Consider the following 22497-nt stretch of genomic DNA (forward strand, 5'->3'; position numbering starts at 1 on the left):
ACTGTTGTTGGATTTTTGGAAGAAGTTGCTGTTGGAGGGTGTATGTGTTTGTATGTGTGTGTGTGTATGCATGTGAGTGTGTGTGTTTGTGTTTGGGGGTGCGTGTACGTGACCTCCTGCTCACCAAAAGGGTCATAAAAGCAGGAAGCTTACTAAACAACAAAACAGAACCCTCACATAGGATTTCCCTATAATAAAACACTACAGTCTCCCCCACCCTCCAACAGGCTGGAGAGGTGGTCAGAGACAAAGGAATGTCTTTGATCATGCTGCTTGAACTAAGACTTACAAATTTAAGTAACACAATGACAACATTTAACAATTTGACTCCAACAGCATTGCCATCAATAAGACCATGGTTCTCAGCCTGAAGGGAGTGCTCATTCAGATGGATGGGCAGACAGACATTTTAATCAAAAGGATTCTTCATTTAGGAGGATTTACTAAAGATCCTTAAAATGAATAAATTTTTTTGTTGATTTAAAAAAAAAATATAAAAACATTTATTTTCATAAGGTGTTCACATAATAATCTATAAATGATCAAAAAATGAAAGTGAAAAAAAGCCTTATAAACAAATGACTTTCTCTGCACAGACCAGCCCTCCTCAGCTGATATATCTGGCGGGTCCAATCAAAGGAGAAAGCTGGCAGCTCCACCAATGAACGTGTCCCTGGACCACAGCGAGGGGTCTCTTCTTTCAGAAGACACCCTGGATACAGAGGATGACGGCTTGGATACTGGGGATGACCTGGATGTCAACTTAGATGAGTTGGACACACCTGACGAGGCCGACTCACTGGAATTTAATAAACATGGTGACAGCAGACACATGAACATACTCATTGGAACAGCAACGATAAAAAAATACAAAGACTGTATTTTACAGTTTTTGCAGCATGCATTATTTCCAGAGTTAAGGGCAAAATGAGAAAAAAGTAAAGACACAGCGGGTCAGACTCATGTCAAAACTACTGGCTCAGCAGCTCTCCATTGTATGTTGTCTTTTAAATTAAAATCTACCTGTTAATATTTATTTTATTTGATCTTATGTCACCTCAGGGGACTCAGAGGAATCCGTTTTGGGTGCTGGAGCGGCATCAAGAGATCCGGGCCACAGAGCAGCAGAGGAGAGCAGGCTGTGGAGGAGTGTGGTGATCGGAGAGCAGGAGCACCGCATTGATATGAAGTGCATTGAACCCTACAAAAGAGTCATTTCTCATGGAGGTACGTAAATACATCTATGACAGCTTTCAGTTGATAGCATTGGATCAAGAAACAGTTATCTTGCTGTTTCTCATCTTTTTAGTTGAATCATACAACTAAACTCTGTGTGTTTGTGTGTTTGTAAGTGTGTGGTGGCTGCAATGAAGAAAAGCGAGGATATCACCTCTCTCTGAGGTTTCCCATGTGCTTTGATACAACTTTTTCTGCAGAATAAAACAGACGTTATGACAGTATAAATGTTAATAAATAATGTTAATAATGCACTGGGTCAGTGTCTTAGCGTTTTACTGGCCTATGTGTAGTTTTACTTGTCTGTGGGGGCAAAAAAAAAATTTCTGTCTTCATTTTAATATCATTTAATTAATTAAACTATGACAACACCACTGTCACTGCTGCTGTTGTGTTATCAGTCTTTCTGTTGACAATCTGGGGGCTGCGGGGGTGTAATGTAGTGTTTTTTCATCACAAGCATGCTCTATGAGACGTTTCTACTGCAGGACTATTTTTAGTGGCAAATGTGGGTAAAATGCTTTCGTTTAGATGGTGACAACTGAGTGCTATGAAGTTGTAGCTTAAATGAAGCATTGAAGCAAAAAAAAAAACGTCCATCGAGGATTTTTAAAAATAATTATTTGAATTCAGTTCAGTTTTATTTGTATACCTCCAAATCACAGCAACAGTTTCCTCAGGGCACCTTATATTGTAAGGTAAAGACCCTACAATAATACAAAGACAACAGAGACAACCCAACAATCAGATGACTCCCTATGAGCAAGCAATTTGGTGACAGTAGGAAGGAAAAACTCCCTTTTAACAGGAAGAAACCTCCGGCAGAACCAGGCTCAGGGTGGAGCAGCCATCCGCCCAACCGGTTGGGTTAATAATCTTTTTTCTGGCCTACATTTTATTATTTATGTTGCAAGACTAATGCTAGTTTTGATGTTGGCTTTAATATTTGTAATGTTTTTACTGTTTGATAAATTACTGTGAAAACTTAAGGAAATTATTTGAATTTAACACTGTTGTTTTATTACATGTAATATGTTATATGACAGTATGCAGTTGGATGTCTTACACTGTCTTTTCTCAGTTTTGAAATGTGTGTTGTTATTCAACTGATCTGAGACGTCCAAGACTTCAGACTTGTTGTTAGGCTTTAGATAACACAGCTCAACAGGTCAAAATCATCAGAGATAAGTTTATGTGGGTTTTGTAGTGTTTTTCATGCTGATTTCAAATCTGTGTTTAGTTTTTCCCTAGCTGAAACATTTTTTTGTGATGAAGCTAGTTGTGTGTTGCATGATATTTGGTATAATTAGCCTAAGCCAGATTTAACGACAGGATCACTGCGTTTTATGTTACAGACAACATTCATTTCGATTGATTTCAGTTGTTACTATGACTAGAAATTGTATTAATCATCCAGACAATTACTGTTACGTGTGTTGTTCATTCATGACAAAAGCACAATGTCGCCCAATTAACCACAGACCATAAGAAGATATAAAAATTGTACTTTGGCTGTCCACTGAGTGACCAGGATAAGTCTTGGGATCCACATGTCATCTGCAACACTTGTTCCAATGGACTGCGTGCCTGGCTAAATCTGCGAAAGGCAGCAATGCTGTTTGCAATTCTGATGGTGTGGCAGGAGCCACATGATGACTCACTGCCTGTGTTTTCATCAGGACATTCAGTTAATGGAGATTCGCTACCAAGGTTTATGGAATGAGAGCATGATGGTCGACTAGTGCTGGATGCTGTACCGCGGCAATCTGGACAAAGTATACACGAGAAAATCCTATGCTAAGCAAAAAGCTATGAAAAAGTGGTAGCCGACTGACACTGATCATTATATCTATGCCACAGTGTGCGCCTATCTGACTGAAAATATTGAAACAGTCACTTGATTGGTGCCTGCGGTTTAATAAAAACCGCATGCAAGTCCATTGCAGACTAATATTACTCATAATTCAAAAGTTGATGTAGCCGAAAAGAAAACTAAAATCAGATCTGAGATCAGAATAAAAACTAGTTTAGAAAAGTGTGTTGTGGTTTCTGATGATTACCAAAAACTTTGCTGTGTGATCAGATGTGAGACTAGACTCTTGTTTGGCTGAGACTGAAAAAGTCTATAAAGTAAGAGAAGTACAAATATGTGATGGCGTTAAGGAGAGGACTCTTTCTTATTTGATGGGAGGGGCCAAGAACTTTTTCCTGAATGTTTAATAGTGAGGGCAAAGTCCCACTCACGTTTACCCATGTGTCAACCATAAAAATAATAATAATAATTGCTTTTTTAAGTGATAGGCCTGGAATTAGTTGGTCATAAATATGACAAGAATGTTAGAAAAATGATTTGTATGAAAGTTTTGTACAGGTGCTCTATATGTAGCATGATAGTCATGTTTGTGTCTCTCATGTTTCAGGTTATTACGCTGAACAGAAAGCCATCATTGTGTTTGCTGCATGTTTCCTACCAGAGAGCAACTGTGACAATTACAATTATGTCATGGAAAACCTTTTTCTGTAAGTACATTCAAAAATGACCATGCTTCCAGGTGAGCGTACGCTGGTGTATCTTTCTGCCACTGCTCTCTGTGTGTAGCAAGGGCGTAGATTTGGTTTTGGCATTGGTGGGGACGGATGATTCAACCACCGAACCCTGCCCTGTTTCTTTTTTTATTCCTTTTTGTCTTCGCTTCTTGATAAAAAAAAGGAGAAATATACTTGCCTACATATGCTATTCTGCATGCTTTTAAACCATTTAAAATTACAATTCATAGTTTTATATGTCAATTATATAATGTTAAATTACTATTAAACAAATGACTGACTAAGTATTTTAGGCTTTAGTTTACTTCAGCCATATTCCATATAAATCAGGTATCATACAAAAACAAAAATGGCTTCAAATACAGTCATGACAATAAAAGAATATGACTTTAAGGACTTAACAACATTACTTCAGTTATAGTACACCAACATCTCTGATACATTAGCACTAAGGGAACACTGAATGACCTGGTGGTTTTTGTCCATAAAACTACTCATCTAAGATTACCACAAAGTAAAAGATCTCTCAGCAAGATTATGCAACATTTTAGGCACTATTGCCCCGATCAAGTCAGTGAGCTGGGATTTTTTATTCTAAACATGAACTACTGTTACAGCAACATGACTTGCTGTCATTTTTCTACATGACAAAAACCTGGCATTTGAACATTGGTGTGTAGATTTTTTTCCATAGCCACTATACATGCGTTTTATCCTCACATTAAAATTATTATTATGTGCTTGACGTGCCTCACCTTTGGCCCTGGCTCTTCCCCTCTGACTGCACTAGGACATATTGCCACCTGATAAAATAACACATTGATTCGTGCCATATAAAAAGTGAGACATGTCAATTCAGATTCTTTGTCAAATATATATTATATTATATAAATATATTTAATGAATCAATTTACATCAGCAGCCTAAAAATTGTCATGATAATAAATACTAGTTAATCTACAGCACCAAATCATCAGTCAGTCCCCTGTGACCTCGCCTCTTCACCTCTGTCCGAGCTACAACATGGCAGAGCTGCCTCTGTCACCTGATAAATAACAGTGAGACATTCCAAATACATGCAGTCACACATGTGCTTCAAATACAGTCATGAACCAACAAGTCATCATCCAATTTCACCTGTGATCTTGTATCACCATTGCTCTCTGAGCTTTGTGTTGGTTCTTCTGTCACCTGACAAATAGGACATACATGACAATAAGAATAAAATGTGTAGCTGCTTCAGTGTTTCTGTCAGTTTGTGCAGATCTTGACTCATCAGTAATGTTTGTAGGGTGAGTGCATTTTTAAAACAATTTGTGCAAACTGCACTACAAGGTGGAATATTTGCAAAATTGTGACTACCTCATGATATTTTGTCTCAAAAATTAACCCTATGAATATGTCAGTGCCATTAGGATGAAGTTATTGTGTCACCAACATTTTAATGTTAGACATATAATTTTAACAGCCTCTGTAAACTAATGGCTTGCTCGAGGCTGCCGTTTTCTCTGACACTTTCAATCAAAATTAGAAATGCTACTCAGAGACTGAGATAACTAATAGTGCTGCCTGTTGTGCAGTTAGTTTCCAAAACACATTATTCATGGTTAAAGCCTAGCATAGCCTGTAACGTTATTAAGACGGACACATTTTATGAGTGAACTTGACTTTAAGTGACTTACAGGTTTCTTTGAAAAATACTTTCTTATATTCAGGTTCTTCCTTTTTGCTGCCATCCTCCTCTCCTCCTTGCAGGTCCTCGCAGCGCAGGATTGCCGCTGCTAAAACTAAACAGAGCTCCCTGAAAGGCACAGCCAATCACATTGGCCATATTTGTCACATGACGTAGGACTCCAGTAGAGAACGTAATTTAAGTCTTTCTGCACCGCTGGGTGAATGAGACGTTGACAGATAATTTTTTTTTCTTTCTATCAGGTTTGTTTTTCTTTACTCGAAGAGAACAAATTATTGGTGGGGACAATTCAATAATCGCTGGATATTGGTGGGGACATGTCCCTTCCGTCCATGCCAAATCTACGCCCTTGGTGTGTAGCTCTGTTTTTATGTACATCATGCCCGCGTTTCATCTCCTAACCAAAGCTTCTCACATGCCATTGAAGTGACGAGAAGAAAACTTTGCTACAGTCATGTCTAAAATAAATAAACATGTCTAATCTGCTGTTTTTTGTTCTCCTTCTCTTTGTAGATATGTGATAAGTACACTGGAATTAATGGTAGCTGAGGATTACATTATTGTTTATCTAAATGGCGCTACACCTCGCAGGAGAATGCCTGGTTTTACCTGGATGAAAAGGTGCTACCAAATGATAGACAGAAGGTAATATTAACACAGATATGTTTGTTGCAAATGTAAAGCCTAATATTGAATAACCGTAGTACAAATTATCTGCATGTTAAGTTTTCACTGATAGTGTATATTGTGGTTTATAAAAAAAAACTCAGTTAACTCTAAAAACGCCTTTAAAATATAGTGAACTGTTTAAATTGAAACTTGTAGTTGATTTTCATTGTGAAATTATTTAATTCAGGTTTAGTGTAGTTAAAATCCCAGCAGTGCAGCAACCATTTTTCTGGGGTCATTAACCTTTACACTTTGGCAGTGCACTACTCACACTTGGACGTTTTCCATCATAGCAAAACCAAAACAAACGACATATATACAGAAAAAAACAAAAGATTGTTACAACACCAACTGTTCCCAGGGGAAAAGCTAACATAGCATGACATAGCATTTTTAGGCCAACTTAATTTTAACACATTTTGCCTGTAGTCAGAAGTCATGTCGAATAGATGTTAGAGGGGTTTTTTAAAAATCTACCTTTTCTGGTTTCTTTTCTTATCTGTCTTGATGATAAATTCCATTTTTTCACAGCCTTAATTGAACCGTTTTGACTGCACTTGAGCAAATATCAATGATTAATAATATTTCATGACTTTACATAATAAGTAATCTACCTTATAATATGTAATCTGCCTGTGGGAGAGCTGCTGTATGTATTATAAAAGAAAAATGAAAACGATAAAAATGCAGTCATCGATGTAAGGACCAAGTAGTTTCCCATATTGAAATAACCTATGTGCTGTAATCAGTTTAGTTTTGTATAATTATACTGAACGTGGAGGTTTGCCAATCTGGAAATGCACTGGCTATGATTTGGTGACTTAACCATTGGGGGGACAGCCAGTGATTCCCCATCCATGCCTCGAGATTCTGCGTGTTCACGTGACGCTCTACGGTATTTCAAGTAGTCTATACTCTAAGGAGAATGCAGTTTTCATTCCCGAATCTAAATGTTGTAAGAAGGTAGCTTTGTTAATGCAAAAATTTCAAACTCAAATAAAATGCTGGGCTATAAGTACAGTAGTGTAAATGTACTTTATATAATAAGAAGGCTCTCTGGGCAAACCCTCATGTGAGTAATATGATTTATTATTTCAGAGCATGGCTTTTCTCTCTTTTCGTGTTCCTGCCATTAAAAGAAACAACATAAGAAAAAATGTAAAAAGCTGCGCAAATGTGAAAAAAACAGTCTGATCTTCCTGCTGTTAATGCTGTTGCTAATGTACTCTACTTTCTTCTTTCAAAATTTTTGTTTTGTCTTTGTTTTCTTATATTTTGTATAATCTTAGATGACTTTCTTTAAAGCGATTTGTGACTCTTGTCTGAAAAGCATTGTGTCAATAGATATCAATGACAAGCTATAGTCATCAATGAAACTGTACTCCTCCTTTGTGTAATTTCTGACTGTTTTGTCCCGCAGACTGAAGAAAAACCTAAAGATGTTCATCATTGTTCATCCGTCCTGGTTCATACGGACTTTGCTAGGAATTACCAGACCCTTCATAAGGTCTCAGAGTTGTAATTGCTATTCACACGACTCTCTCAGCCATTAAAATTCATTCAGATTCATTTAGAATTTAATTGCAGTCAAAGTCATGGAGATCTCCATTAGAAAGGCGTGTCATGTTGCATTTAGCGAAACCATTTTTTTACTGTAATTCTTTTTGATTTCTATTTCCTTTAGTTCCAAGTTCAGCAGTAAGATCAAGTATGTGCATAGTCTGCAGGAGCTCGGAGAAATCATTCCTATGGAGTATGTGCATATACCTCACAGCATTGTCAGGTGAGCCAGCCTGTCATTACTGAAAATGCCAGTCATTGTTGATCATGGCATCTATCCGAGGACTTATGAGAAAACAAATTGCTAGTTTCGAACCACATCTTGCACATAATACATTGTTGTGAAGTTTCTGGGTGTTGCCTGACTGGTGTTCAGCCCTGTGTAATTTACCTTTCTTTCATCTAGTCATCTAGCCCATCAGTTTCTGACATTCCTGATCTAAATAAGTCAATCAAACCTTTTCCTAAAAATGGCTGTGAACCAGCCCGCAAAACTAATCTAGTCCAGCCTATTGGATACACTAGAAAATGCAAAACCTGCAAAGAAAAATGGCAAAAATTGCAGATGTTTCAGAAGTTTTAAAGCCTTCTTAATAACAAAGATATCACTCTATTTTAATTTATTTAATTTTCTGTACTTATGTCTTTGTTTCTTAATGTATAAGACCAAAGAGCTGTGTTGACGGGTTCCTTTGATTTATTATTGTATACCAGATTTTCTGGAAAAACTGAAACCTATTCTTGGATTGCACTTATTTTTTCTTAAGGTACCTCAAGTTGCTAATCTTTACTTTTAAAACTAGATGGTTTATTAAATGTGTACTCAAACTTCGTTAAATTAAAAGAAAGGAAAACAATTTACAGGTTTGTGTTTTTTTAGGTTATTAGGCAATAGTTTGACTTCTTTAGATCAAATTGTACGTTCTGTGGCCCACAACCTAAATGAGTTTGACACCCCTAGTGCAGAGTAAAAGTCCTCAACGGTATATTTAATGTGTGGTGCATGTGCCATTTCATAACCATTATTGTAGTTGCAACTATGTTTGAATGTTTATCTAAATCTTCAAATACTCTTACATATTTTTATGTTTTCACTTGATTATCTTCTTAACAGATAAAAGCTAGTTTTTCTTACTTCTGTAGTTGCATTTCGGAGACAAATAGTTTTTTGTAAATCTTCTCAGGAAACACACTGCATTTCCTTAAAAATTGAAACCAACCAGTGCAGATTGTCATCTTAAGTGCTTTAGGCATGTTTACACATTTTTCTGCCCAAAGGTATGACCAGGAGAGGAGTTTGAGCAAATTTGCATGCACGAGGTAAACCACTTAATCTGCCTCTTTCTATGAGTTGGTTATGTCTAATTCTCCCTGAAAATCCTTCATTAATTTTCTCATGCTGGGACTAACCTTTGACTGACCTTTGACTGTCTTCTTATCCAATACAAAGGCACATTTAAAAAAGCATTTTGATGAGTGAAATATTGACTCATTTGAGGCAAACTGTTACACCCCATGCATTGCAGTACATTGCTTTGACCTTGAATACTCTCACATTTGAGCACCAGTGCTTGTTTTTCTTTTCATCAATTCATTTGTCAGTGCAAGTATCGATATAGGCTACTGATCCCCAGCTTTTGCATGTCTGCTGACAGTATAGTTGCTCAGTTAACATCCCTTACTTACTTTTGCTTTCTGACTTTCAACCTAATGCTAAACCAGACTGGACACAGAATTGCAGGACACAGCAGCAGAGTAAGTGGTAAGTACTCTGCTGCTCCCGTTTAACAGGAAATGTTTGGAAAAAAAAACCCCATTTTGTTCACTCCATTCACAAACATTCCAGTCAAACAGGATGCCAACACTCTTGAGAAGTAGTTATTCTGTAATAGCAGAACCAGCCTTGCAGGTCCTTCCCAGAATGATCAACTAGTCTGTTAGCTTCTAAACCTGCCCAGGTCCTTTTGAGAAAGTACTGATTTGTCTCTAACTACTGTTAGAGACAAACAAGGGGAAATTTATTGAAATATTCCAATTCTAGTATATTCAAAACCTCATGTATGGTATCAAATGTGGTAGAACATCCAAACACAACGGGTTAGCCTTCTGTATTTTGATTAAATGTCATGTTTGTTGCTGACCTGTGGGTATAAAACATAGTTTTTACAAAATCAGAAATTTTGGGGAGGCGAATTTTTTTAAAACACCACATTTTCTCAGAGATAAACTGTTCCTCTCACCTCTGGTGAGTCTGAGGTAGTACGTCTCTGCACTACTGACCCATGACAGGGAAGTTGGATGGAGTTTTTGTGCTCTTATGGGGCGATCGTGGCTCAAGAGTTGGCAGTTCGTCTTGTAATCGGAAGGTTGCCGGTTCGAGCCCCGACTCCGACAGTCTCGGTCGTTGTGTCCTTGGGCAAGACACTTCACCTGCAGCCTACTGGTGGTGGTCAGAGGGCCCGGTGGTGCCAGTGTCCGGCAGCCTCGCCTCTGTCAGTGCGCCTCAGGGTGGCTGTGGCTACAATGTAGCTTGCCATCACCAGTGTGTGAATGTGTGGATGACTGAATGTGTAAAGTGCTTTGGGGTCCATAGGGACTAGTAAAGCGCTATACAAATACAGGCCATTTACCATTTATTATTTCACTGTGAAGTGGATATGTTGCAATCATTTCTTTCCCTTCTTATCTCTCCCCTTAGAGTCGACAAGGGGAACTCTGCTGTGTGACGAGATATTTGGCTGCTGCCCTTCTTCTTCTCCCCGTGCTATGCTGTACTTGAGCACGGCATGTCTGAATTTGAAGCCAGCCTGTAGTATGACACATGCTCAGCTGTTACAACAACATGTAACTCAGAGAGGATGATGCTGTGGTACAAAACATCAGGAAAAATCTCATTCAGATCTGAGGGTGCCGAATATACAGTAATACTTTGGTTGTGGTGCAGAGGCTGTACTGTGCTGAAGGGAAACGCTTTATACTATAATACAGTACTCTCAGCACTTGATTATGTTTCCCATTTGTTTTCTTTTACTTCATCTTTAATTTTAACCATACAGCTCATATTATAGATTGTCTTTCTGGGTACTTGTTATTGGCTTGTAACATACATGTATTAACAACAATCATGTATTGATAATTAACTCTGGGTTATTATAATAGCGTATTTTCAAAAGCCACAGTGATGTTTTTGAGTAGTACTAGCATCCCATTTAAAAAAGCTACAAAATTGAGGCGAAGGCACAGTAAGCTTACAGGAGATGTAATTTAGTTTAAAGACTTTTATTGAAGTATTTTCAAATTAAATTATGTCAGAGTAGGTAAAACTAAGCTAACACAGCAATCTGTGTTAGACACTGGATCTGCGATCTGGCACGGGATGCCACTTACTAATCAACATTCAGTATACATGAAGTATTTGTCTTTATACATGTAGTCCTAAAATGAGTAGAAAATATGAATTCTGCATGTTATTTTAATTAATGCTTCAACATCCCGTCTTTTTGCTAACATTTTTGTTTGCACACATAAAACCCTTCTGTCCACACTGACAGGAAATAGAACAGCCAACCTGATTTGAAATAGTTTTCAAAGGTCTGGGCCTCTCCTTTTACAGTAAGGATTGACATTATGTCACCATCTCATTTAGCACCTCAGTCAATCTTTATATGAAATGTTTACAAGGCTTTCACGCTTTGTGTCACTGTGAGAATAAAGTAGAAGAGCTGTTCTGTAGCAGAAGTTGTGTGTTGCATGCTTTTAGTTTGAAATTACTCTGACACACATACACCCAAAAGCAGATCACTGTGCTAGTACTGTACTAGAGAGAGACAGAGAGACATTCTTGGGTGCTGGTGAGGAAATACCGTGTATATTATTTAGCGAGATACTTTGTAGAAAGTGTCCACTGTGCAAGTTAGACCATATCGCTTTATTTATTTGTACATGTTTGTTTATTTGTGGCTTGCATGGTATTCATTTGTTGTAAAATATGTAAAATTACTTACTTCATTAAAAATGTGTTCCTCTGAAACACTGTTTTCCCTAATTTTTCTAGTAATTTACAAATAATTGCAATGATCAATAAAAGAAAACATTGTGTTATATACAGGGAATTGGTATTAATTAGATATAAAAGAACTTTACTCGCTGCTTTAACTTGTTTAGCAGGAGCATTTTTCCCTGGAATGTTCTACCACCACCTCTTCTCAGAAGTTTCTTCCTGTTAAAAGGAAATGTTTTCTTCCCACTGTTTTTATCTATGCAAGCCACGTGGGCACTGAGTTCAGGTTCAAAGCTAAAATGAGTTTGTGTTTTTCAAGTAAGAGGTGCAAATTATTGGATATGATACAAAATTACCTTCTGCCATGCTAGATTAATAATGGTATTGTTTTAATATATTTAAATTTAGATAAACGTGGATAAATTTAATAAATTTACTGAATATAATCATAAAATGTATTTTTAAAGCAGCAAATAACAACAGTCACCTCTATGCGCTTTATATTTTAATGTAAAAACCCTACAATAATGCAGAGAAAACCCCAATAATCAGACCCCCCGCCTATGAGCAAGCACTTTTGTGACAGTGGAAAGGAAGAAGTCACTTTTAACAGGAAGAAACTTCTGGCAGGACCAAGCTCAGGATTGAGCCATCTACCGCACCAGTTGGGGATGAGGGGAGAAAGACAGGGCAAAAAACATGCTGTGGAAGAGAGCCAGAGATCAATAATAACTAATGATTAAACGCAAACTCATGTATAACATGTATAAATGGGAGCATAGAACCCAATAGCTTAGGCACTTGGTCAATAGTAGAGACGCAGTTTTGACACAGGAGTTTGGCATAATTCAAGTGCAGCCCGGCAGAAAAGCATCCTAATCCATTTCATTTTCCACAGTGTCAAAACGTTACTAGAAACCTACAGATGTCTGATATAATATGTAATTTTTGACTGAAAATGTGTTTAGGCATTAAGTGGTCCTTGGGACAGTGATCTTTCAAAGCAGGGGCTATTGTAATGGGGAAATGCCTTAGGATGCTATAAAGAGGCTAATGAACCTCTCACAGTTCCTGCTGGTGTCTTACCACCGCTGCACCATTGAGAGTGTCCTGACAGGGTGTCCTTGTATGGTACAGGAAAATTTCTGAAGCTGATAGGAAGGCTCTGCAGCAAATTTTAGAAACTGCACAAGGTATCTCCAACTCCCACCTACCAGCCATGATTGACATCTTCACCTCTCACTATTTGTAGAAGTCATGTAATGTCCTCAAAGACCGTTTCCATCCGGCCTTCAACCTTTCTGAACTCTTATCTTCTGGTAAGTGATAAAGATCCATAAAAACTCACACCAATTGATTCATGAACAGTTTTTGCCATACAGGCATATCCACACTGAGCACTGAAATCAAAAACCACTGAATATAAGACTATTTTATGTGAATATTTGTTATGTTATTATTTATCTATTTATTGTGTTTCCTTTTTATCAATTCAACTTCTTATTATTACCTCTGCATACATTTTTTTTTTTTTAAATTCCTTTGTTGTATTTATACTATTAGGCGTGAGTCCGTATCCTGGCACCGTAATGTTGTTGTCCTTGTAAAATAACCATAAAGTATCTTAAAACTGCATTTTGAAATGTATTTGTGATGTGTATTGTACTTTGTTTTTTCAGTATTGGTTAGCGTCAGACTTTCAGATGCATTAAATATGGGTCTATGGTTAATTAAGAAGCTCAAGTGGATATATTGGTGCCACACCTCTTCCTCAGCCAGTGCTTCAAGGAATCTGACAGACAGAAAGATTCAGACTTCAGCCTCAGAATCTCATCTCTGCTTTATGCAGAGGATGTTGTTTTATGAGCTACATCAGGTGGTGGCATTTGTAACAAAATGTACTTGATAATGTGGGTGGGAAATCACAATAACAACCCCCAGGAGCCAGCAGCCGACAGAGATAGGAGCAGCCAACCCCATTTAACCTCATCTCAGGAAAGCACTGACACCACATTTAAAGCAAAGGACATAAACAGAAACTGTTGTAAATGCCGAAAATCTTCACAACACTTATAACACATCTATAACAATTATGATCCAACACTACCCAAGAATGTGTTTATAGTTTTATTATCTATTAGAATTGTCTTTCATAATAGATAATTAACTCTCCACCTAAACTAACTCTATCAGTGCCTTGTGTCTCAGATATTTCTCCAAGCAGTAGATAGCAATGAGATCTCTGTCTGCATCAAACTTATTGGCAAAAAGGTGATGCTGTTCAATCAACCACTGCAGGTCTCCAGCACCATACACACATATTGATCTGACATGGTGGCCTTTACATTCTGGGTATACTGCTTGCAGAGAATCCTCTGACCCCTCGTGCCAATGCCACTTCACCATCCGTGCAATTGCATTCATGTCTGTCATGTCAAATTTACGGTTGGGCCATGTTGAGCCAGGAACACCAGGTATTCGCTGTATTGTTGCCCACAGAAACTCATCAGGACTGTAGGTGTCTTTGGCCCACTCAATGAGGGCCTGTATTCGCTTGTCTTCCAAAACACTGCGAACGTAACCTCGGTTGACCACAATGTAGGCATTTCCTGATAGTATGGGCAGATTGAAGGGAGCTGGATCCTTTGTTTTTCCTGTTCGCTGGGACAATTGAAAAGTTAGTATGATCGTAAGTAAGTCTGAAATAATGTTTTTTACAGTAGCAGAGTAAATTGATCAATAGTTACATGATACATTATAAATAAATATCCAAAAGAAGTACCTGCATTTGTCCATCTACTACTTCGTGAACATTTGTCACCCTTCCCTTCTTTCCTTGAGGCATTTCCTCCGACTCCATACTGTTACCTCCTTTTAGTGAACGCAAAGCTTTCACAATTTCCAAGTTAGTTTTTAGAGGGAAATCCTGACCACAGAGGTTGATGAAGTATTTCCATGTCGTACTGGTGTTATAGAGATCAGCCATGCAGTTAAGATCAGCCTGTACACGTGTCCATCCAGCGTAGACCACATTCACAGCCTTGCTGACCATGAACACATTTGGGAAACAGGACGTAATGGCATTGATGGCAATAAAGACTGAGGCTGGTGATTTTTTGTCCACATGGACACAATAAATATTTTGAGGTGCGTAGATAGCTCGCAGTAGTCGCTCAAAGCTGTGAACCTATGGATAAAAAGAATTTAATTGAATGTATCAATTAGTAATTTAAACATTTTTTTACACCTACTGCTGAGCTTTTCAGTAAACTTTTGACATAGAAAACACATACCTTGTGATGGACAACCATCGAGTAAGCTAGTGGAAAGTCCTCTTCTTCCTCGCTTAATGGGAATGTTATATATTTCCTGCTTGTCTTGAATTTACTGTAAATTCAAAATTTTGAAGAGGCAATGTTGCTTTTAAATTCCATATATTTAAATCATTATTAAGAGGTAATTACTGAAACCTGTGATTTAAAGCACAAACCTGCAGTCTTTGGTCGCATTGATATAATACTCATCAGGGATCTGAGTACTCTTCTGGAAGTCTTTGCTGATGGACAGTAATTTGGATTGCTGTATTTCCTCCTCCTCTCCCAGCAGAATTGCTGAGCAGTTGCAAACTTTCTCTGGGCTCTCATCATCATCGGTATACTCTAGCCATTGATACCTGAGGATGTAGGCAGCACTTCTGCCTGTTTTCAGTTGACTAAGTAGGAAAAGCATCCATAGTGATCCCAGTACAGCTATGAACTGCAATAATCGTAGCTGCCAGCCTCGTTTTAGAAACCACATTATTTACAGTAATCAAATCTCAAATATAATAAAATTAAAGTGTGTGAGAGCTGCTAAAATGTCTGACAGACACCTGTGGTATCATAAAATAATAATGAATAATATTTAATAATGTGTAGACAAGTTTCCTTTCACGAGGGTATGCTGGTTAGTCTGTCCATTACTGCACCTGGAACCATGAGAGAATATGAGGATAGTAGGAAAGAAACATATGTGTTTGTTTTGTTTTTTAGTTGCTTTTTAAATGCACCTGTAATTTTATATTTTTGGCCATTTTAAAACATTTTAAAGTAGTAACACGAGTAAGAACTTAGCAATCGGTAACTTTTTTTAACTGTAGCATCCCTAACAAATTCAAACCAACATAAAGCGATAAGTAAATCTCAAATATGTGAAAGAGCACCTCTAACACTTTCTGCAAGGTCGATTGTTTTTTTCTTGCCAAATTTGATCTGAAATCCCCTTCTGCCAACTCTGCCTTCTAAAATTTTAAGAACTTTAGAAAAAAATAATGACATGTTGAACTGAAATATCAGGCAACACCATATATGTGGGAATCTCTTTAGTTTTAACTAGTACTGTCAGCGTTAATCTCGTTAAAATGACGTTAACGTCATAACCACATTAACGTGGCAAATCTCCATTAGCGAGTTAGCGCAGATCATCCGTGTGTGGGGCTGCATGGTGTCAACGCATTAGCACGGTTAGCTCGTTAACGTGGTGACGCTGTCCAGCCCCACGCACAGGGCGATCCGCGCTAACTCGCTAATGGAGATTTGCTGCATTAATGCGGTTATGGTATTAAAGTCATTTTAATGAGATTAACGGTGATAGCACTAGTTTTAACACCATAAAACTGTCTAGACTCATTTGTCTGATCAGTACACAGAAAACTAGACAACTATCTTACACTTACACTTGGCACGTGTACATTCTCTTTATATCTGTAATGCTGAACTTTGTTTGCCTGCTTGAGCATTTGTGTCGTAATAGAAATTCACAGTCATTTGTTGACTCTTTTCGGGTTTTTGATCAAAAAACAGGAAAGACACTACCTGTCTGGAGTACTTCAAATCTACAACACATCTGCTGTTGTTGTTCAACTACATTCCATTCACTATTACCTAGCACTCCATGTACTGTAAGCACAAACAGGGAAACTGAAGATTTAGATTCATAAAAAAAAAAGAAAGGCTAAGTCAGTTTTTCTTTCTAGACCTTTTAAAGTATTTTTCTTTTATGGATAAAAGTATTCATTTTCCTTCACTCACATGATTTTTTCTTTTGTATAAGCCTGTTAAACTTCTTAAATCTATTTTATTTTAAATCTGTGAACTAACATTTAACATTTCTGTGTATTTAATCTGCCACTGCAGAAACATAAAAATCTGGAGTTCAGAACAAGGACCAACATAAAACTTTAAATTCAATAGGTTTTTTAAGGCAACATGCACAATAAGACAGCCTTTGTGAAAATGAAGCAAAAGCTTCTTTTTCTAAATGAAAATATTGTGTGAGGTAATTGAATTACACTATAAACAGGCATAAATCATGAAATGATGTTTGTACATACCTGGGGTCTTGGCAAACTAAATCTATTTTTCTGTTGTTTGCTTTGGCATTCCTTTAAGCTTTCTGGCGAATGTAACCTGCAGGGCATGTTTTCATCAGTTAAGTAGGTGAGGCATTAACAAACTGAAGACATCCTGTCAGCATTTTTCAGAGTAAAAAAAATCTTTTCCCTGCAGACCTAACCCTGGGAGTGAAACTCATCTAACCAGCAGGATACTACTTCTAATAGAAATGAAATGCTTTTATTCTGAAAGATAAGTTGATGTTCCAGATAGTTCTCCTCTCCACGCATAATGCCACTGTTTCCACACAGCAAACGGACCTGAAAACAGTGTAAAAGAACACATGACTCTAATCTATTTCTATTATAAATATGGAGGGAATTTCATATATTATATACATGCATTTCTGATCCATTCATCTCTCCATCCACATTTTTAACAGCCAGGCCACAAGCCCAGAGATGAAGACGGAGCGTCTCAGGATGGTGAAAAGTCAGTCCGCGGCAGTGAAGATGGAGTACCTAAGGATGTTTGGCTGGCGTCTGGTGACAAAGAAGATGATCAGTTGGCTCCTGCTGATGAAGTTGGGATGGGAAATGGGACCCCACATGAGGACAGACAGGAGGAGGCTGAAGTTGCTGGAGGTGGTGTAACACCACTGGTGGCTTGACTAAGAGCAGACGACAGTGATGAGGATGCTTAGATGACAGAACACCTCTGGAGTCTTGATGTAGAGGAGCTGGAGACCCATTAGTGACCTAGGACCCTCAGGCTGGCACAAGACGCCACACCCTCCTGTCCCTGAGAATGTGGCATGTGCCACCTGAGCTCGGACTCAGGTGGCATGAACTACTTCTGCTGAACACTATGAGAAGTTCTATAAATATTTTATTTGGAAGATTCAAGATTCAAGATCTCTTATATGTCAATTGGGGTTCTGATTTAACACATCGATGGCCTGAGGGTGTAGCTCCTCTTGAGCTTCTCTGCTCTTGCCTGGATGGTGCAGAACCTTCTGCCTGATTGCAGAAGTTGGAACAGTTTATTGCTGGGGGGGGGGGGACGACAGGTCCTTCAATATCTCAACTGCTCTGGACCAGCATCCCCTGGTATAAATGTCCTGTAGGGAGGGGATAGCAGTCCTGCATCAGTGTTCTGCTGTATGGATCACTCTCCAAAGAGCTCTTTTGTCCTTGGCACAGCTATTCCCATACCAGGATGTGATGTTCTGTGTGAGGATATGCTCCACAGCGCCTGTAAAGAAAATTCTTAGGATCCCTGGAGAGACCCTGAACTTCCTCAGTTGTCTTAGGTGGTACAGGCGCTGCCTAGCCTTTTTGGACTGGACCTGAATGTGGGCAGACCATGTCAGATCTGAGGAGATGTGGACACCGAGGTACTTGAAGGGCTTGTAGTCTCTGTGCATACTCCTTCTGAAGTCAACCACGAGCTCCTTGGTCTTGCAGACGTTCAGCTGGAGGTGGTTTTCCTGGCACCACGATACCAGATTCTTCACTTCATCCATGTGGGCCACCTCATCATTGTTGGAGATGGCGCCCGACACCATTGTGTCGTCAGCAAACTTCACAAACGTATTGGAGCCATGGATGGCCACCCAGTTTGAAGTATAGAGGGAGTAGAACAGTGCCGAGAGTACACACCCCTGTGGCGCTCCTGTGTTGCTGCCATTTCAAACCAGGAAAAGTTTGAAATAAAGCAAACTCATTTTGTTTCAGTCAAACAGGATGCCAACGCTCTTTAGAAGTAGTTCAAATGCAATCATAGAAACCAGACCTACTTAATGGTAATGTTAAACAGCCTTGGATAACTTTGCTTATCGTCAAACTAGGCTGCTAATTTCTTAAACCGGTCTCTTTAGAAAAAGTACTGGTTTTCCAAGACACAGATAAACGTGACTATTTGACTATTTGTACCGTCCCTACACACTGCTCCCTGGGTGCCCAATGGCTGCCCACTGCTTCACAGACTGAATGGGTTAAATGCAGAGAGGAATTTCACCACGGGGATCAATAAAGTATAAAGTATACATTGTTAGAAACTAAGTTATTGAAATATTCCAAATCTTGTATAAAACAAAACTTTAACCACAGAACAGGTTAGCATTCTGTATTTCTATATTGTAATTATATATGGAGTGTTTTGAAGGTTACTTTTAAAATGTATTCCACTACAGATTACAGAATACATGTCCCAAAATGTATTTTGTAACGTATTCCATTACATTACTCAGTGAGAGTAACGTATTCTGAATACTTTGGATTACTTAATATATTGTCATGCTTTTTACAACTACATGAATGTACTATTGCTGTGTGATTTATTACTCTTACTTAAGGCTACTCGCCATACCAATACCAACTAGATTTTTAAATCTTAATCTAAAATGAGTAACAGTAGGGTGGACATTAGGTAATGCTGCACTTTTTGCAGAAATCTCGTATAGAAAACTATTCCGCGCGTATATTAAGCAGGTTGGGGTCCAAACCGTAGTAAAGGGACCTCTGGCTAATACGTCGGGTTCCGTGTCGGGTTCGTAGCCGAAACCTAGCTTTACTTTGTTGTCTGGGTCAATGTTGCTAGTGAGAGACAGGCTGCTCCAATGGAACTTATTGTTTCGGAGGAAAACACGAACACAGTGTACAGTCGAGTCTTAATAGCTTACTTACAACTGGGCTCGTCAGGCACTCTTTTTGGCTGCTGTGGTTATTATTATATTTACATGCTTTCATCTCCCGTTTCTGCTCGGTGACAACTCTTTTTGACTCTCTTTTTTTCTCCCTCCCTCACGCTGACAGACACATATCAGGTATGACAGTCCATTCTCCCTTCAGCATGAAACATGAAACTTGACACTGCCCATGAGGCTACATTCTTTAGGGCTATGCCTGTAACACTCTCCCTATTGGATTTATATTAAATAATTTTTTGAATAATAATTTTTAAAGGTATTTCTTCACGTCATTATGCAGGCCGCAAGTAGGGGTGACATTGTCACGGCTGCGGGGGCAGACGTGTGGTGAGTGAGAGACAGGATCCAGACGCAGGCACTGGCTTGGATGTGAGCGAGCTTTTATTAACACAACGGTGGCACAAACAGAAACATGGCGAGCAAAACAAAACCTAAAGGTGACCTACACTGGGAGTGACTAACAGAACGAACAGAACGAACCTGAACGGATGACTCTAGAAGGAACACGCATGGAAGTAACACAGGTATTTCTTCACGTCATTATGCAGGCCGCAAGTAGGGGTGACATTGTCACGGCTGCGGGGGCACAAACAGAAACATGGCGAGCAAAACAAAACCTAAAGGTGACCTACACTGGGAGTGACTAACAGAACGACATTGTCACGGCTGCGGGGGCACAAACAGAAACATGGCGCGCAAAACAAAACCTAAAGGTGACCTACACTGGGAGTGACTAACAGAACGAACAGAACGAACCTGAACGGATGACTCTAGGAGGAACACGCATGGAAGTAACACAGATGGGAACGAGGAAACTATACATAGGCGGGAGGCACAGCTGATTGTGATTGACAAGACGAGGAGGGGGAAACGCAAACTGAACATACTGGCATAAGACAGATCTTCACAATAAAACAGGAAACTCAAAACACACGCGAAGACACTGACTCAGAGACGCGGGCTTTACACAGAGGGGATACACAGGTAGGGATCACACAGAACAGGGGGAGCACGGACTTAACACTAGGAGAACAAATAACAAAACCTAAACCAGAAATAATAATAATCATCATCATCATCATCATCATCGGACGGCTAAAGAATCAGGATATAATTATAATCAAAACAGTATCACCAAAGAATAAGAACTAATCCATAATGCAAAGATAAACCAAAACCTAAGGAACTCAAAATGCTGGGTCGAACCGACCCAGGACCGTGACAGACATGGGCCCAGGATTGAGATCCAGGCATTAGATTGGTATTAGTTAGGCATTATTTTTTTAAAAAGTAACTGTATTCTGAATATCACCTTTTTAAACGGTAACTGTAACGTAATACAGTTACTCATATTTTGTATTTTAAATACGTAACACCAGTACATGTATTCTGTTACTCCCAAACACTGTATATATGGCATATATATACAGTGTTTGGGTTTTAATTTAACTTTTCATCCATCAAACTAAATACAGCAATACCAAATTTATCTTTACATTGTGAAAATCAGCATGACGTCAACACTGCGTAAACAGTCTGTAACTAAGTGTCACCTACCAGTCCTCTTTAGTTTAGGTAATGTTAAGTAATGTTTCCTAAACACCACATTTTCTCAGAGATAGAATGTTCCTCCCACCTCTGATTAGTCTGTTTAGTTAGTATTTCTCTCTTTATAAAAGTAACACATCTTGACTGACCCATGATCATTTTCCTTTAAATGTTTTATTGTAATGTGGATTTGTTCCACTCATTTCTTTTTCTTCTTATCCCCCCTCTCAGGTCAGTAAGTAAAAGTAAAAGCTATTGTAGTAGTAAATAGCTATTGATCAACGTAAATTGATCAATAGTTACATGATACATTATAAAAAAATATCCAAAAGAAGTACCTGGATTTGTCCATCTACTACTTCGTGAACATTTGTCACCCTTCTCTTCTTTCCTTGAGGCATTTCCTCCGACTCCAAACTGTTACCTCCTTTCAGTGAACGCAAAGCTTGCACAATTTCCAAGTTAGTTTTTAAAGGGAAATCCTGACCACAGAGGTTGATGAAGTATTTCCATGTCGTACTGGTGTTATAGAGATCAGCCATACAGTTAAGATCAGCCTGTACACGTGTCCATCCAGCGTAGACCACATTCACAGCCTTGCTGCCCATGAACACATTTGGGAAACAGGACGTAATGGCATTGATGGCAATAAAGACTGAGGCTGGTGATTTTTTGTCCACGTGGACACAATAAATATTTTGAGGTGCGTAGATAGCTCGCAGTAGTCCCTTCAAAGTTCTGCACCTATGGATACAAACAATCTAATTTGCTTCCTAAATGTTTTTGCTGAAACTGTTTAAATGAACACTTTCATGGTTATTTAACAAACGGTCAAAACCAAAGTGCCAATGTGAGATATCCATCATACCTATAACACCAATTTTCTGGTAAAATTTTTTTTCCAAAGATCATGCTCCCTGTATGATACACTGTAAATGTAATCAATTAGAACTTTACGTATTTAGACCTAATGCTAAGCGTTGCAGTAACTTTTGATTATAGAACATACATACCTTGTGATGTTCAAACAGAGTAAGCCTGAGATACCTGAGGATGTAGGCAGGACGTCTGCCTGTTTTCAGTGACCATGTAGGGAAAGCATCCAGTACAGGAATCAACTGCAATAATCGTAACCGCCAGCCTGGTTTTAGAAACCACCTTA

General features: G+C 38.6%; 2 protein-coding genes across 2 annotated transcripts in view; one reads left to right on the top strand and one right to left on the bottom strand.

Moving 5' to 3' along the window:
* Window positions 1-10707, top strand: part of LOC116311871 — a 43961-nt gene extending 33254 nt beyond the window's left edge. Inside the window, exons 12-19 of the mRNA XM_031729086.2 lie at window positions 597-818; window positions 1063-1227; window positions 3657-3756; window positions 5990-6121; window positions 7566-7652; window positions 7830-7928; window positions 9428-9467; window positions 10404-10707. Of these exons, the coding sequence (XP_031584946.2) occupies window positions 597-818; window positions 1063-1227; window positions 3657-3756; window positions 5990-6121; window positions 7566-7652; window positions 7830-7928; window positions 9428-9464 (842 nt within the window). The 3' untranslated portion in view covers window positions 9465-9467; window positions 10404-10707. The remainder of the gene's footprint in view (window positions 1-596; window positions 819-1062; window positions 1228-3656; window positions 3757-5989; window positions 6122-7565; window positions 7653-7829; window positions 7929-9427; window positions 9468-10403) is intronic.
* Window positions 10708-10968: 261 nt separating this feature from the next.
* On the bottom strand, window positions 10969-18644 carry LOC116311867 (beta-1,3-galactosyl-O-glycosyl-glycoprotein beta-1,6-N-acetylglucosaminyltransferase-like). The gene is made up of 7 exons (XM_039620853.1): window positions 18582-18644; window positions 17599-17747; window positions 17077-17127; window positions 15196-15417; window positions 14999-15092; window positions 14488-14892; window positions 10969-14366 (listed from the first exon to the last, which is right to left on the bottom strand). Exons 1-7 carry the CDS (start codon window positions 18642-18644, stop codon window positions 13881-13883), a joined length of 1470 nt encoding a protein of 489 aa, XP_039476787.1. The 3' UTR covers window positions 10969-13880.
* Between the last annotated feature and the right edge of the window lie 3853 nt (window positions 18645-22497).

Source organism: Oreochromis aureus, linkage group 12 (genome assembly GCF_013358895.1).
Source record: "Oreochromis aureus strain Israel breed Guangdong linkage group 12, ZZ_aureus, whole genome shotgun sequence".
Classification (NCBI taxonomy): Eukaryota; Metazoa; Chordata; class Actinopteri; order Cichliformes; family Cichlidae; genus Oreochromis; species Oreochromis aureus.

Coding starts and splice junctions, on each gene's coding strand:
- LOC116311867 (XM_039620853.1), bottom strand. CDS start 18,644: ATGGTGTCGGGCGCCATCTCCAACAATGATGAGGTGGCCCACATGGAT. Junction 15,418..17,076: donor TTAGTTTGCCAAGACCCCAG/GTATGTACAAAC, acceptor TTTCCTACTTAG/TCAACTGAAAACAGGCAGAA. Junction 14,893..14,998: donor CGATGGTTGTCCATCACAAG/GTATGTGTTTTC, acceptor TTTTATCCATAG/GTTCACAGCTTTGAGCGACT.